General features: G+C 37.4%; 2 protein-coding genes across 7 annotated transcripts; one reads left to right on the plus strand and one right to left on the minus strand.

Annotated features, from left to right (window-relative positions):
- The first annotated feature begins 1,245 nt into the window (after nucleotides 1–1,245).
- On the plus strand, nucleotides 1,246–7,861 carry LOC109002603 (cullin-3A-like). Of its 2 annotated transcripts, none has more exons than XM_018980431.2 (2): nucleotides 1,246–1,413; nucleotides 5,632–7,861. In XM_018980431.2, the coding sequence occupies exon 2, from the start codon at nucleotides 5,645–5,647 to the stop codon at nucleotides 7,670–7,672; it is 2,028 nt and encodes a 675-aa protein (XP_018835976.1). In that variant the 5' UTR covers nucleotides 1,246–1,413; nucleotides 5,632–5,644; the 3' UTR covers nucleotides 7,673–7,861. The 2 variants fall into 2 exon arrangements, with proteins under 2 accessions (XP_018835976.1, XP_018835974.1); XM_018980429.2 differs by lacking the exon at nucleotides 1,246–1,413 and adding an exon at nucleotides 2,563–3,068.
- Nucleotides 7,862–8,336: 475 nt separating this feature from the next.
- LOC109002602 (DExH-box ATP-dependent RNA helicase DExH18, mitochondrial-like) lies at nucleotides 8,337–14,854 on the minus strand. Of its 5 annotated transcripts, none has more exons than XM_035694831.1 (6): nucleotides 12,075–14,854; nucleotides 10,462–10,527; nucleotides 9,780–9,837; nucleotides 9,526–9,573; nucleotides 9,343–9,375; nucleotides 8,337–8,605 (listed from the first exon to the last, which is right to left on the minus strand). In XM_035694831.1, exons 1-2 carry the CDS (start codon nucleotides 14,444–14,446, stop codon nucleotides 10,473–10,475), a joined length of 2,427 nt encoding a protein of 808 aa, XP_035550724.1. In that variant the 5' UTR covers nucleotides 14,447–14,854; the 3' UTR covers nucleotides 8,337–8,605; nucleotides 9,343–9,375; nucleotides 9,526–9,573; nucleotides 9,780–9,837; nucleotides 10,462–10,472. The 5 variants fall into 5 exon arrangements, with proteins under 5 accessions (XP_035550724.1, XP_018835968.1, XP_018835972.1 ...); XM_018980423.2 differs by having other exon boundaries at nucleotides 9,526–9,580; XM_018980427.2 differs by lacking the exon at nucleotides 9,780–9,837 and having other exon boundaries at nucleotides 9,526–9,580; nucleotides 12,075–14,849.
- Nucleotides 14,855–15,827: the final 973 nt, after the last annotated feature.

Genomic DNA, 15,827 nt, shown 5'->3' on the forward strand with positions numbered 1-15,827 from the left:
ACAGAACAGCCCTGCTAGCTTAGTAGGAAAATTAAAGACAAACAACTAACAAGAGCAGCTAACGTAAACCTTGGGCTTAATTTTGGGCTGGACCATTCTATAGGCCGTAGACGGGCACTGGTGTTGTTATTTCAAAATTGGGTCACAAAATCCTGTAGGGAACATACACTGACTGAGACCAGGTTGGATCCTTCCAAGCCCAAAGCCCAAGTTTTGAAAACCAAGTTCTTGAATCTGGTTCTTGAATTTCAGCTTTAGAATGATTATGCTTTTAAATCACCTCCTGTCCTATGTTAGGGTTGTTTGAGACCACTTCCCCCCACCGGGCCAACATGGCAAGGTTCATTCTATAGGAAATATTCCCGCTCTCCACTCCTCAGGTTAATGCCATCAATGTGACATCACTGAAACAATGCTACCGACGCCGGATGAATCCATAGCCATTGGATTGCCACCAGCTTATTAAACAATGCAAAGTAATAATCAATAAATAATTAAACAAGATCCTTAAATAGGCTCCCTAAGACTCTAAATATGTAAACAAATTTAGTAAGCGGCTGTGGGCTACACAGTACACCCCTCATTTGCTCACTCGATGATTGCTTTAAGGCCCATTAGATTTCTAAAGAGGTCCGGATCCGGGTCAACCAGCTCTTCTCTGGTTCAGGGCCTCAGGCAGTATAGCTGAAACTTCTGGGCTTCAACATACTTAATGGGCCTGTATTATCCCTATCCAAAACTGGTGTGTGTTAAATTGTTATGTCAATCAAATCAGCAGCAATGGCATTCCATTGGGAAATTCGTGTTTTGGTGATGATGTCTTCTTTGACTTCGTCTCGACGGTGCTTTGAACGTGGATAATGTTTTGTAATTTTTTTTTTTTTTGTCATATGTTTAATGGGATGACGTTTTCTTATTTGATCCGATGGGACTCCATTTCCATCTACTCTTTATAATTATCATGCTCTACACGTGTCATAAATATCATATAATTAAATGTCATATTCCATGCTCCTGACAAAAAAAAGAATAAGATGGAATAAATGATGATGTAATTAATTAATTAACAGTACTGTAAGAGAAACAAAGAGGCCCAAATAATGGAGGGTCCATTTGGTCTAGCAGACAATGGACAAATGGGTTCCACAGGCCCGACCTCGAATATCTTTGTTGATTCCTCTTCCCATTTGAAGCTAACTAGCTAGCTGCTCTATATAGTCTTCTTCTTGCTTGCCATTTTTCCTCACAGAAAACTCCCAACCACATGCATCAGCTTTAGCTATGGTAGTTTCCAGCAGAATATCAAGTTCTAAGATTGCAACAAATGATCATGTTAGAGACCTCATTCTAGACCTTCAAGCACTGTTATCGTTATCCACAGAGGTGGACAGATCGAGCAGGACATTAACCAAGGTAGGAATAAACTTAGCTCCCACATCGATCCTGTAGGACATTTTATAGCTCAACTTAATTGATTTGTGTTTCTTAACTTAGTCATCATTGCATGGCTAGCTTCTGGAGGAGATTTGCTATCATATAAAGAGGTTGCAGGTAGAGGTTGAAGATCTGAGCAAGACAATATCTGGCCTACTTACACCTTCTGATTCTTCTCTATTATCTCCTTCTTATGATGCTTGGGGGTTGTAGGGACATAATTATCCCCGTTGTATCTACATCTACATATTCTATGTATATATTATTTTTCTTTTGAGAGTACTATAGTATGATAAGACGTTATATCTATTTTATAATAAAATTAATTTTACAATATAAGAAATTATATTTACAGTTATAAAATATGCAAGTGCCGCATACTCCTTTAAAAAAATGAGTAAATATGAGACTTACATAAAAAAATAAATTTTTTAATAATAAATTTTACTTTTTTTAAATAAGTATATGATACTTATACAATTTATAATTATATCTAACATTACTTTTATAATATAATATATTATATTAAATCACACCAATTTATAAACTTATTTTTATATAATTTTTTTATAATTAAAGCATCTCTCCTTTTACTTTTGGATTGTGCTCCGATGAAAGTGTACGAAATTACCATTTTGCTATACAATGTCGGGGCGACGGATGGAAAGCTTAAATGATGTACGAGTAGCAGTTATAGAATGTAACTTAAAGTTGTGTTGTCAGAATTAGAATCGTTGGATCAGACTTTGTTTTATCATTTCTCTAATAGATTTACTTCAATCATATCATTATCATCTGATTGGTTTCAAAAAGAAGATTTTCTTTATTTTGTGACTCAATTTTCACACACCAAAACACTACATTAATATTCTTCAAAGTCGTAGAATTTCAATATAGAGAGTCCCAATTTCAGCTATTTGAACTGCAAAATGATCTATTTTGATGGTTTACTTTTTAAGTATTCACCATTCTAAATTATTTTCTCCATTTTTCTTTAATTATTATTTCTCTCCTTTTGGTCTTATTAAATGCATAATGTAAATAAAAAATAATAAAAAAAAAAAAGACAAATTATTTATCATATCTTCGTCGGCCGGTCTTTCAACGTTAATCTGAACCTTTTAAAAACCGTACGGTAGAGATTTCAAGATTCTTTTATCTTCCTTTCAACTCTTAAATTTCAGCTAATTCCTCTCTCGAAACAAAACCCTAATTGCCCGTTTGCTTAACGTCGGCAATCCTAATTTCGGTATACCACTCTAAGAATCCCCTGATACTCACCTTGTGATTGGAGCCAAAAAGGTTGGGCTTCATTTTTTTTCTTCTTGTTATGGGATCCGTATAATTTCCGTCTCAATCGGTGGGTTCGAATTGACGGCCCGTGGGATAATTCGGGTTTGCTTTGGGGTTATACGGAGAGTCGGCATATCTGTGGTGTTATTAGGGCTTGTGAGAGAGCTGTAATCGGAGAATATGAGCGCTCAGAAGAAGAAGAACTTTCAGATTGAGGCGTTTAAGCACCGGGTCGTGGTGGATCCGAAATACCCTGAGAAGACGTGGAAGATTCTAGAGCATGCGATCCACGAGATTTACAATCACAATGCTAGCGGGCTCAGTTTCGAAGAACTTTATAGGTTTTGTGCATTTGCTTCATATACGTGCACATATTCAGCATAATCTCGTATTATTTATCTATGCTTTGAAGTTTAACATATAGGTTGATTCATTTCCTATGTTAGCTCACATTTTTATTTAAATTATTATTGGTGATGATCGATTCAATAACTTATTAAGCGAGTTTTTGGGCTTTGACTATTATACTACTCTAATCTTTCAAGATTAACCCGGATAGATGACTGGGATTTCCCTTGTTTTCATGCTTTGTTTTTTTTGTTAAGATCCCATAATTTTTTTTCCTGAATTGTAGGGTCTAAATTGGATGAGAAATAGGTAAGTGAAGTGGGCTTTATGACATTTATGATTACTTGTGTGAATTTTTTTAGCAACATTAAATGCTCAATAACTATAGTCGGTGCACTTCATGTGTAATTTTTTTTCCTACTTTGGGTTTTTAATTTGCAATAATTTTTCGAGTGTTTATTATCGCTTTTCCTAGGGCAAAGACTTTTGGTCCCTTCTCACTTTTCATGCTTTTTTTTAGCACCGGTGTCTGGAAATAGCGTCCCAAGTAATCCCGGGAGTGCAGGCCCTTCTCACTTTTCATGCTACATTGTGCTGTTTATGTTCATGTTTAGTTTCGCATGATGTTTGACTTTTGATAGTGAGTATCTTGGTCGTGAGGGATGGTTAAAGCTTGAAAGTGGTTCAAAATAGAAAAGAAGGCTAGCATGTGGATAGGAAGTTCGCGAGTCTTGTATTTCGGCCTCATATCTGCAAATACGTGGATGTGTTTCATAATTTCAAAACCATTTGATGCATATAATAATCCTCATCTAATAACCCTTACTGGTTGGTAGTTGGAGCTTTATATATTTTTTTGGGTAGGAGATTTATGTAGTAATCACACTGCATTTTTTACTCTTTCATTCCAAGACTTGCTGAGGCTACATTAGGTTTTAGGATATGTAGTTGGCATATTTATGTGCTGCTAGTTGTATTTTAGCTTCCTTGTATTGCTTTGTTTTGATGTTCCCTGTGAGATTTCTCACCATGTTGCACTTTCTTTCTGTTTTTATGTGCATGTTTTATGGATATATCTTTCACCACCTACCTTATCCTCTTATCATTTGGGGTATCGCAATCTCTCCCCTTAAATTCCCAACATCCTTATCGGGCCCATCCGTTGTAGGTGGCACGGCTCAAGTCCCACATTTCTGGTTGGGATAGTCTCTGATATCATTTGTAATGTTCCAATGGAATATCCAAGCCATATGACCTATACTTCAAAAAAACTAGTTAATGATACTATTGGAACCCCATTGGAATATTATAAAGAGCAAGAACTTTTCCTTTCCAAGCAATGTGAGATCCCATACACCACTTACCTTATCCTCTTATCATATGGAGTATCACAATACCCCTGATCTTGAATTGCCAAATGGGCTCTAGCTAAATCAGACACATGAGAAGAATTAACAGGCCAGTTGTTTTGAGATCCCTTTGATCTTTGTCAACTAATCTGCAACGTTGACTTTCAAGTCATGGATTGATTGCAACCAATCTTGACTGGTTCGCTGATTGGAGGGCACTGGTTCCTTAATCCTATGAGTCATCATGTATCCTAAATATAAACTTTGAGATCATTGACTATCAAGGTGCTTTTAATGTCTAGTGGAGTGCAAGAATGGGAGTCAACAGATTTAATATCAAAGCTGCTTCGTTTAAGTGTTTGCACTATGAAGTTAGCAAATGACATGGATACATGCCCCTTATTTTGTTCGTTCAACTAGCAATTAAGGTAAAGAAGCTACAAATAATTTATCTTGTAATTCGAAGCTGCACCACTGTGGGAGAGGAAAGTTGCAGTTCGATGCTTCATCACATATACAAGGTTTTGGATGCTTTATTGGTAATTTTTGTCCATATCCATATGAAATTGGTTATGGTAGTCATGTATCAAAGTTCTCGTATCAAGGTCCACTCGTGACTTTCTTCCCAACCTTCCAATCATTTATGGGCATTCCAAAATAATATCTCAAAGAATCTTCTTAAGATCAACCCTTAATTGTGGACTGATGTGGGACAAACAAGAAACAATGCTTTGATAATTGAAGCTACTTATCAAAACGAAAAGAAAGAAACTAGATAATTGTATTTGAGACAATTTTGGAAATGGATGAGTGAGAAAGTAGGGAAATATTCTTGGCTGGCACCTCCTGTCTCCTCCAAGAGTTGGCTGGGGTTTGTGCCCTGCAAGGGGCATGAAGTGGGGAATAGTTTTAGGGGCACCCAGTCTATGGCTGGCTTGGGATGATAAAACTGTACCTTAAGAAGGAAAAAGCCTGAAAGGGAATACTTTTTCCGGAAAATTGGAAGTAAAACTGCAGCTTGATTTGCCAGAGTTAATCCCATGGAGTTTTTGCCAAGTGCTGCCAACTGCTGTAGCTGCACTTTTTTTTAAAATAAATAAATAAATAAGAAACACTAGAATAAATATTTTGTGTGAGATGCTGCTTCTATCTTTCTGCATAAGAACACCTTGCCTTTTCTGATGTTTAAGATTCTGAATGCATTCAGGAATGCTTACAATATGGTGCTGCATAAGTTTGGAGAGAAACTCTACTCTGGACTGGTGACAACCATGACTTCTCATCTAAGTGAAATATCTAAATCAATTGAAGCAGCTCAGGGGGAGGTATTCTTGGAAGAGCTGAACAGGAAATGGGCAGATCATAACAAGGCATTGCAGATGATCCGAGATATATTGATGTATATGGATAGGACTTTCATACCAAGCACCCACAAAACCCCAGTTCATGAGCTTGGGTTGAATTTATGGAGAGACGTTGTTATCCACTCCAGCAAAACCCAAACTAGGCTTCGGGAGACACTTCTTGAGCTTGTGTATAGAGAAAGGAATGGTGAAGTTATAAATAGAGGTTTGATGAGGAATGTTATAAAGATGCTAATGGATTTAGGTTGTTCTGTTTACCAAGAAGACTTTGAGCAGCATTTTCTTGAAGTTTCAGCAGATTTTTACCGTCTTGAATCTCAACAATTTATCGAGTCATGTGATTGTGGGGATTATTTGAAGAAGGCGGAGAGACGTCTGAACGAAGAAATGGAGAGAGTGTCCCATTATTTGGATACCAGAAGTTTAGATAAGATAACTAATGTCGTTGAAAAGGAGATGATTGAAAGTCACATGCACAGACTAGTTCACATGGAGAACTCAGGCTTAGTTAATATGCTTGTGAATGACAAATATGAGGACTTGGGGAGGATGTATAACTTGTTTCGTAGGGTGCCCGCTGGGCTCTCTATAGTGCGAGATGTCATGACCTCATACATTCGGGATACTGGTAAGCAGCTAGTGACTGATCCAGAAAGGTTAAGGGATCCAGTAGACTTCGTGCAACGTTTGTTGGATTTAAAGGATAAATATGACCAAATCATCAGTTTGGCATTTGGCAATGACAAGACATTCCAGAATGCTTTGAATTCCTCTTTTGAATACTTTATCAATTTGAATGCTCGGTCCCCAGAATTCATTTCTTTGTTTGTGGATGACAAGCTTCGAAAAGGACTGAGAGGTGTCAGTGAGGAAGATGTGGAGGTTGTGCTGGACAAGGTCATGATGCTTTTTCGTTACCTACAAGAGAAAGATGTGTTTGAGAAGTATTACAAACAACATTTGGCCAAGAGGCTTCTTGCTGGGAAAACGGTCTCTGATGATGCAGAAAGAAGTTTGATTGTTAAGCTTAAAACAGAGTGTGGCTACCAATTTACGTCTAAACTGGAAGGTATGTTTACTGACATGAAGACCTCTCAGGATACAATGCAGGGCTTCTACGCAAGCCATGGTGCTGAGTTAGGGGACAACCCCACTTTAGCTGTCCAGGTGCTCACTACAGGTTCGTGGCCTACTCAACCAAGTGCTACATGCAACCTTCCAGCAGAAATCTTGGGGGTATGTGAGAAGTTCAGGAGTTATTATCTTGGGACCCATACTGGGCGAAGGCTGTCCTGGCAAACAAACATGGGCACTGCTGATTTGAAAGCAACCTTTGGGAAGGGCCAGAAGCATGAGCTGAATGTTTCTACCTACCAGATGTGTGTACTGATGCTTTTCAACAATGCCGATCGGTTGAGTTATAAAGAGATTGAGCAAGCCACAGAGATACCTGCCTCAGACTTGAAGAGATGCCTACAGTCTCTGGCCTGTGTGAAGGGGAAGAATGTTTTGCGAAAGGAGCCTATGAGCAAGGACATAGCTGAGGATGATGCCTTCTTCTTCAATGACAAGTTCACGAGCAAGCTCTATAAGGTAAAAATAGGTACCGTGGTTGCACAGAGGGAGTCTGAACCCGAAAATCAGGAAACCCGACAAAGAGTGGAGGAGGACAGGAAGCCTCAGATCGAGGCAGCAATTGTGAGGATCATGAAGTCGCGGAGGACTTTAGATCATAATAACATTGTTGCTGAGGTGACAAAACAATTGCAGGCTCGGTTCCTGCCAAATCCTGTTGTCATAAAGAAACGAATTGAATCCCTCATTGAGCGGGAGTTTTTGGAGAGGGATAAAAATGATAGGAAAATGTATCGGTATCTTGCTTGAAGAAACAAACATAAAAACTTATCAAATATTGTCCAAGGTATTTGCTTGGCATGGCACGTATAATTATATCCTCCATTTGTTGAATTGGAAGATTGTTCTCGAATTACTCCAGGCTTGGATGGTTTTCAATGATTTTCATTTAGTGCATCTTTGTCACGTGGAATATTGGAGCTCCTTTTGTTTTGCTTATATCTTTGAAGGGGGCTGGATTGGGAGATGCGTTTTGGGGAGGCGCTTTATGATTCTGCCCTCGATGATGTCTAATGCCATGGTCCTTGATTATTTCTTAGTAGAAAGTTAATTTAACTCTTTCAATACATTCAAATATCTGTAACATGAGAGTGGGTGGCGCTCCAATGGTTATTGTTGGTCGATACGCAATACAATGTTTTTTTACCACTCTTATTATTTGATCATTAAATAAGAATTTTATGGTTGATAGTGAGCATAGCCCAATATCAACCTCTGATGACAAAGCTCTGTTCTCTGAGGCTGTTCGATTCCCCTTTTAGAACTACCATAGAGAGCCTGCAGAAAACTGTTCTGCCAATTTTCATTTTTGCAGGATTTTATTCGGTTGGTCTGAACACTTCTAATTTATCTATATATTCATACACCCTTATCTGCCAACCGTTATGGATGCTTTTTGCACATGGGGCTCCAATTACTGAAAAGAAATTTCTGCTTGAGAACAGCAAACAAAATACAAGCAAAAAGATCTAGGGCATAAACAGCAGAACATAAAAGACTCGGTAAATAAGGAGAGTCTGTTACGAGGTTCGACCACCATGTAACCAGAAAGGTGGTTCTAACTGGAGCTTGTTCTTCTCATTGCCAGGAACCATAGGAGAAAATGAAAAATATGATGAAGAGCAAGCCAGAAAGAGCTCAGCTGTCTTCCTCATTAATGTCTTCACCATCATCATCATTTTCCTGTGCAGGAATTGTTCAGGGGTGAGGACATGTGATTGATAATAGTTACATCTAGGGGATTAAAGAACTTGACTGGTATAATCTAAAATGGTTCTTGTCGTTGGTAGCATGCCGTTGCTTAAACAAAAATCATGCTTGTTAGCGAGAATAGGAGATTTAGGAGTTAAAGTTGAAAGTAGGAGCCCAAAGTGGCCCAAACGAGTTCACAATATTATTTGTGTGAAAGAAAAAGAAGTTGCACCTTCTCAATGTGGCTAAGCTATTATTGCATCAACTCAGATTTTTTCTATTGGTTGTAATGCTACAGGGTATTGTTTGGAATGAAAAATTACTTGCTAGTGACAATAGCAGATTTAGGAGTTAAAGTTACTAGTAGGAGCCCAAACGAGCCACAGCCCTGCTGTGTCTCACAATACTATTTGTGTGAAAGGAGTGGCTAAAATCCCTATAGCATCAACTCAAATTTTTTCTTGAGTTGGATGGTCTAATCTTTGAATGTTCTCATTTTTGGGATGTCTTGGGTAGGTTATACTTTAGAAGCAGATTCTTTTTTGGGAAGTTATTTTCTTGTGTTGGGCTTCCCCTATATCTTTCCAAAGAAGATTCGTTACTTACTGAAAAAAAAATCAGCATGAAGTTCATTACTTATGGAAAGAAAATTATCTACGAAGAATTCTAATAATGATTATCCAGAAGAAGTTTTTATTTTTATTTTTTGTTTTGGGGTGTTGTAGTACCTCTTCATCATCAGAGTCCCCTACATCAGTCTCCTGAAACAATGAAATTAAAAATTCTCAACGTAAACAAACTCAAGAGCAAACAGAAAACAATAATCCCAGATTTCTTGTTGACTAACCACTCAGATAACAAGGAAAATACTACAGAAAAATGAAAAGGAACATGTATGAAGAAAATATCACCATCTTAAGACTTCAGTGGATTGGGCCACAAATCTTCCTTTATTATCTCTGCAATCTGTTAATTCATGAGGAAAACCAAGTAATTTAGAGAGAGAGAGAGAGAGCAGTTTGTGATGATTTCAGTGAGATGATAACTGCACGTTAAAATGACAACATAATTAAGAAAAGGCAGAAACACATCATAGCTCAAAAGATAGAAACATGAAAAAAACCAAATGTGAACCCAATAATTAAAAGAACGGAACACAATTCACCTCCTCATGAAGCTCTGCAATATCTTTCTGTTGAGTTTCACTAAACCAACTAAAGAAGCTGCATGCATAAAATCAATTTATTCTTCATGTTTAACATAGAATAAAAAACACCCTAAAGGTAAGGTTGCAGAAAAGAAACAATGTAGGAGGTTATTAGAGGATGAATTCCAGCAGCTTTTCCCACCCAGCAGAATAGCTTATATGTCTATCTCCAGTATCAAGTACTTCTTTCCAGTAGGAAGGGGACCGTCAATATTAGGTAGTGAAATATATCCATTCACCAGCCAAAAGTATTATCAACCTTAGGCGTGCAAGGACTGAGATTTTAATTAGAAAGTTACCATATTGGCCCAATATAATACATGACTACTGAGGTTTCAACTTTCAACATAGTGGATCCTTTTGACAGGGTGGGTCGTTATATACCCGTTGACTTGATTTTGATTGTCACAAAAGAAATTTCTATCTTGTATATCTTGTATAGGGCTTTTATGCATGACAGTATTTCATTTTAGTTCACAGTAAACAAATTACCCAACAAAGAGAGAGGCACAATAATCCCCTATCCACGGGCAGGCATGACGGCCCTTTCTAAAATGAAAGCATTGATCATTTGAGATTCCTTGGGAACAAAGCCCTGATTTGATTCATGTGGAAGGAGGTAACATGGAAGCATCAATACCTGCAATTTCATTATGCAGCAACCTTCTCTGTATTCTTACTTGGTAAAGACTTTTCAAGCTTTTTCCTGCACGGCAGAAAAAGTGATTGGTACTTGAAAAATAGATAAGGCAAATAAATACAGTCTTTCTATTAAAAAACAGTGAAAAAACACGCATCATATCTTATGTCATGGATCAGTTCATGATAAGCTTTTCATCGACATACAAACCAACACATACATACATAAATACATACATATTATAGATATAAGGAATTCCAGGCTGTAATATTTATGTTATGATCCAGGCTGTAATCATTTTCTTTAAAAGGGTGGGGGCCATTGCTTGTAATGGACTAAGTGTCCATGACTTTTAACTATCAGTTGTAAACTCTAGTTAGGTATTTCTCATGTATACTCCTTGTGTACTTGAGCTTTGTCTACTTTTATGAATAAAATACTTTGATTACTGATAAAAAAAAAAAATTAGTATCCAACAGTGCGAGAACTTTTGGATCAATGTATGGGCCTTTAACAATTGGTATCATAGTAGGCACCACGTCACGAGTTCAAGTCACGGAGGGGGCGACCTATAGACTAGATTAAAATGCCTTGGTACTATGTATGATATGGGCATAATGTTAAGTCATTGAATACTAATAGATGAGTGAAGCAGCCAAAAGGGAAATAGCTACCACCAGGTCAATGTCGATAGAGTGGGATGCCGTGGACATCAGCTTTGGAAGTGTGGTGGAATGTTATGATCTTGAGGGTTATTGTTAACCAAATTAGTATCCAACAGTCCTAAGGCTTTTAGATCAATAGTTTGGTCTTTAACACTTTTACAACCACTTTGTATGCATCCCGTATACTTAAGGTTTTTCCTCTTGTAAAAAAAACCCTAATTAGTAATCAGATGTAAATATCTAGAACACATTTATTCATAATGTTTTTTTCCTCCCAAAGCACAATATGTCAATAAGTATGAACTTCAAATATTCCATCCAATGTCATCACCACCATCATCGCTTGAAAAACCATGACAACTGCACCACATTCTTAAACACACCAATCACCCCTCCAGGGTAACTAATTGCAATTGAAAATAACAAATTTCCATTCTCAAAATCTACTACCCAAGAAAATACACATCTATAAGCATCTACACAGAACTTAACATTAAATCTTTCATTGAATTATCCAAGCAGAAGATAATCAAGACAACCACCACCATCTAGGCACAACCCAGACTATCATATACAAGCAAACAACGCCACAACTAGACTACCCTTACCCCTGCCCCACCAGAACCACCACCGGCACAACAATTGGCCACCTGCATACACGACAAATGCTAAAAGCATTCCACAAAAAAGATGAATGCATGTGTGCCAACCACTAGTTGGTAAGGTTCTAGCCGAAGTTTAATAATGTATGGCCATATGAGGCAAAGCACCAGAGTTATGCAGACATAGAACCACAAGCTATATCAAAACCACCATACATAGTGTGTATTTTTATAATAAAGATGAAAACTGTCACTTGCATTAAAAAAAAAAACTTCAACTATAAAAATGAAGACTGCCAATTCAAGATGAGTGAAAAATAAAAAATCATAATTTAGAGGTACGTACTTCTCATATAATTTGACAAGTGACCTTGGTCTCTCATAACCTGGTTGAGAGGCATCCTTTTGTTGAGGCTTTGGTTTCCTTACCTGTCTTGTTTCTGGTTTCCAGTTGGCTTTGATTAGAGACTGACCCAACAAGTCAGCAATGTCCGTCGCCATTGTCTCAGCCTTCTTCACATATGGAAAAGTTTCCTTCTTAAAGTGGTGCGACAACCACAAATACATAGACAACACTTGATGCTTAGTCTCGAGATCCAATAGCTCTGCATCATTTCGAGCAGAACCCTTTGGCATGCCCATTGCGATATTGACGGGAACATTCTGACTGTATGCTGAAGCAAACCTCAGGAGATGATACATTGCTTTTGGGTCCCTAATATTAACTGGGGCGAAAGAGAAATTAAAACGATCTTCCAGAGATAATCCCTGCACCTTCTTCTCCAGCATATTTGCAACCTTCTTTATATGATCATGTCGACACAAAAAGTATGATCCATCCAAACGGCAATTTTCACCAAATTTCTCTAGTAGCTGACAGAATGTAACATTGGGGAGTTGCCCAGCAAATAGCTCAACCTGCTCAAAGAAAGGAAAGAGACCAACTTTCTTTACTTCTTCAAAAGGCTGCTTCAAGCACTCAATCAAGTAATCTAAATCTTCTAACTGCAAGGTCGTTGTGAGTCCGTCTGGATAGCGACTTCCTCTACGACCAGCTCTTCCTGCAATTTGTTTCACCTGTGATGCTGGAACTGGAACAATCTTGTCTCCATTGTATTTTGAGAGGCTATAAAAGACAACTCTTCTAATATTAAGGTTCAGACCCATTCCCACAGCATCACTAGCGACAAGCACATTGAATTCGTTATCTTGATCATTGAATAGATTAGCTTGATGTCTACGAGTTTCGGGTGGCAAGGCACCATAAATCACACAGCAGCGGTGATTGGTGTGTTTCTCAATTGCCATTTTGACCTCAAATATCTCTCTCCTTGAAAAAGCAACCACACAATCCCCAGAACGAACATTTTTAAGATCTCCCAACAGGGTCTTGGCTTCAACCACCAATGGCTTAAACCTCTCATAATGATGTTCATGCAACTCATCCCCAGTATCTGCACAAATCTTTTGAACAATACTCAAAACACTCGGATCCCCACATAAATGTATCTCATCGGCCTTCAATCCAAGTAATGCCCGTGTCCATGCATAACCTCTACATTGATCTGACATCATCTGAATTTCATCAATAACAGCTACATCATACAAGTCATCTGTAGATACCATTTCCACGGTACAAGCAATATGGTATGAAAAGGGGACATATTTCTTTTCTTGCCCTGTCTGTAGACTACAGTAAATCCCAAGTGCATTAACCTTGTCAAAGACTTCCATAGCCAATAACCTGAGAGGACTACAATAGATACCCTTCTTTGCTTCCATAAACCGTTGAAGGGCATTGTAAGTTTTACCACTGTTGGTTGGCCCACAGTGATATATTATCTTCCGTTTCATGGCCCGTGCAAATGGGAACCAAGTGTGGGGCTTTGTGAGGTCAGCTGACTCAACCATACCCCGGAACCGCTTAATCTCATCAGGAAACTCCTCCAAACAATACTCCACAAAAATAGGAAATAGGAACTTGACAGCAGCATCAGATGGACCGAGCATCACCACGTACTGAAAAATACCAGCAGAAGATTTCTCAAAGAAAAACTTCCGAAACTTCTGTGCAGCAGTAGGAAAGAACGACAAACCAATGTAAATTGCGAGAGCCTGATTGGAAGCCCAACCAGACTTTCCAAAGTAACTGAATACTTCCTGCATCGTCTCCCAATCAGGCCGGGTCTGCTTTGCACGCTTCTCAGCATTTCTCAGCTCATGATATAATTCAATAGGATCACGCGATGCAACATGCACATAACCACCGCTTGTATCCAAACCCACATCATTACTTCCATTTTGCAATTCAACCCCCAAAGAATAACTAACAACATTCCCATTTACATAGTCCCCATCATCAGCCAATTCAACACTTTTCCCAACATCCGCGTCAAATTCACATTCTGACTCTACCATCGTAGTGTCACATACACCATTATCATCCTTGTCATCGTCGTTGTGTGCAGAAGAGAATGGTTTCACGTAAAGGGCTTTACCGCAGGTAAATTTTGCGCTTTGTGAAAATAATTTACAACGAACTAGGTTAATCAAACCAGTCGAAAATGGACGGTTTGGGACATCAGAAGCAGGACTAAATTGGTAACTCCGGGAAATCAAAGGGTCACATTGTCCAAAAGAAGTGAAATATCGGTTCGATGACAAAATCCTAACCCTAGAAGCATATTTCATAGGTTTACAAATCCGAAACTGGGACATTGTTTAACGATTACATACAGAACTAATCCTAATCGGAAAATCCAAGTATAACTACAAGAAGTTAAAACCAATAAGCGTACCTGAAGGGGGAAAGAGGCAAAAGGAAGCCCTAAGGGCGCGAGTTTGGAAGCTGGATAGGGATAAAAGGAGTGGACAGCAGTAGAGATGAGGGAAATGAAACCAAACCGCTTCGATCAAAGAAAGAAAACACGACACCTTACCCTTGCAGATTTTGGTTCTTCTAGAAGATGACGACAAAGACTGGTCCCCGGAAAAATCTCGAATGTGGGTCGCGCGCGGAGGAGACTGGCCAAGCTGCAGTAGAGGGAGGAACGAGAGAGCACCACCAGCGAATCTTGGGGCTGCTAATAGGGGATTTGGAGGAGGGGAGAAGGTTCGGCTTCGTTTACAATTTTTTTAAATTTTAATATAAAATATAATAAATAATTTAATTTTTTTTAATTTTAAAATAATAATAATAATAAATAATAATATTCTAATAATATTTAATCATTTCAATTCAACTCAACTCATTTTAACTCACTTTAACATTTAAATTCACTCCAAAATCTTCTTCTCTTCGGTTTTTTTTTCTTTTTAATTTTTATTTTCAAATAACTCTGACAGCAACAGTTCCACGTGAGCTTCGTCCGCCAACCCGTCCACCTGTACAGAAGAATTATTTTTTAAATCAGAAAACTTGATGTAAATGATTGGAATTTATTTTAGAGTGTAAAAGATGTTAGGGTTGATATTTTTTAAAAAAATGAAATTTCTTGAAAAAAAACTATTAGTTGCTAAACAAGGGTTTAAAAAAAAAATATTAGCGGAGCCCCTCAAACTTACTGTTTAATTTTACCACTCATGTATTTTATTCTATTTATTTTTTATTTAATAGTTAAGAAAGTGACTATTAGTGAAATTATATATTTTTTTAAATTTTTTTTATTGATTAAGAATGTTAAAAAATACTTTAAAAAATTTTAAAATAAAATCAAAACAAAAAACTTATAACTAACTGTACACTTAACAATAAACGCTAAGCGGCCTGCTAGCATGACCCTTTTAAAAATTATCAAGCTGTTTTGAGAAGAATTGAACTTCAATTCAAAATAATTTAAAAACCAATTTCTTTGTTTAAAAAAAAAAATCTTTTCTTTTTTCTAATTTTCTTTAAATTACAACAATCAAAACAAATTTCAAAAAAATAAAAAAAATAAACACATCTCACAAAAAATTTATTTAAACAACTTTTCAATTCTACCAACAACTTTCACAAAGTCTAATATAAAATAAATCCCAAAATAATTTAATTCACAAAGATTCTTATTCTACTCATCCACTTTCACAAAATTCAATAAAAAACACATATAGAAAATTT

Source organism: Juglans regia, chromosome 10 (genome assembly GCF_001411555.2).
Source record: "Juglans regia cultivar Chandler chromosome 10, Walnut 2.0, whole genome shotgun sequence".
Classification (NCBI taxonomy): Eukaryota; Viridiplantae; Streptophyta; class Magnoliopsida; order Fagales; family Juglandaceae; genus Juglans; species Juglans regia.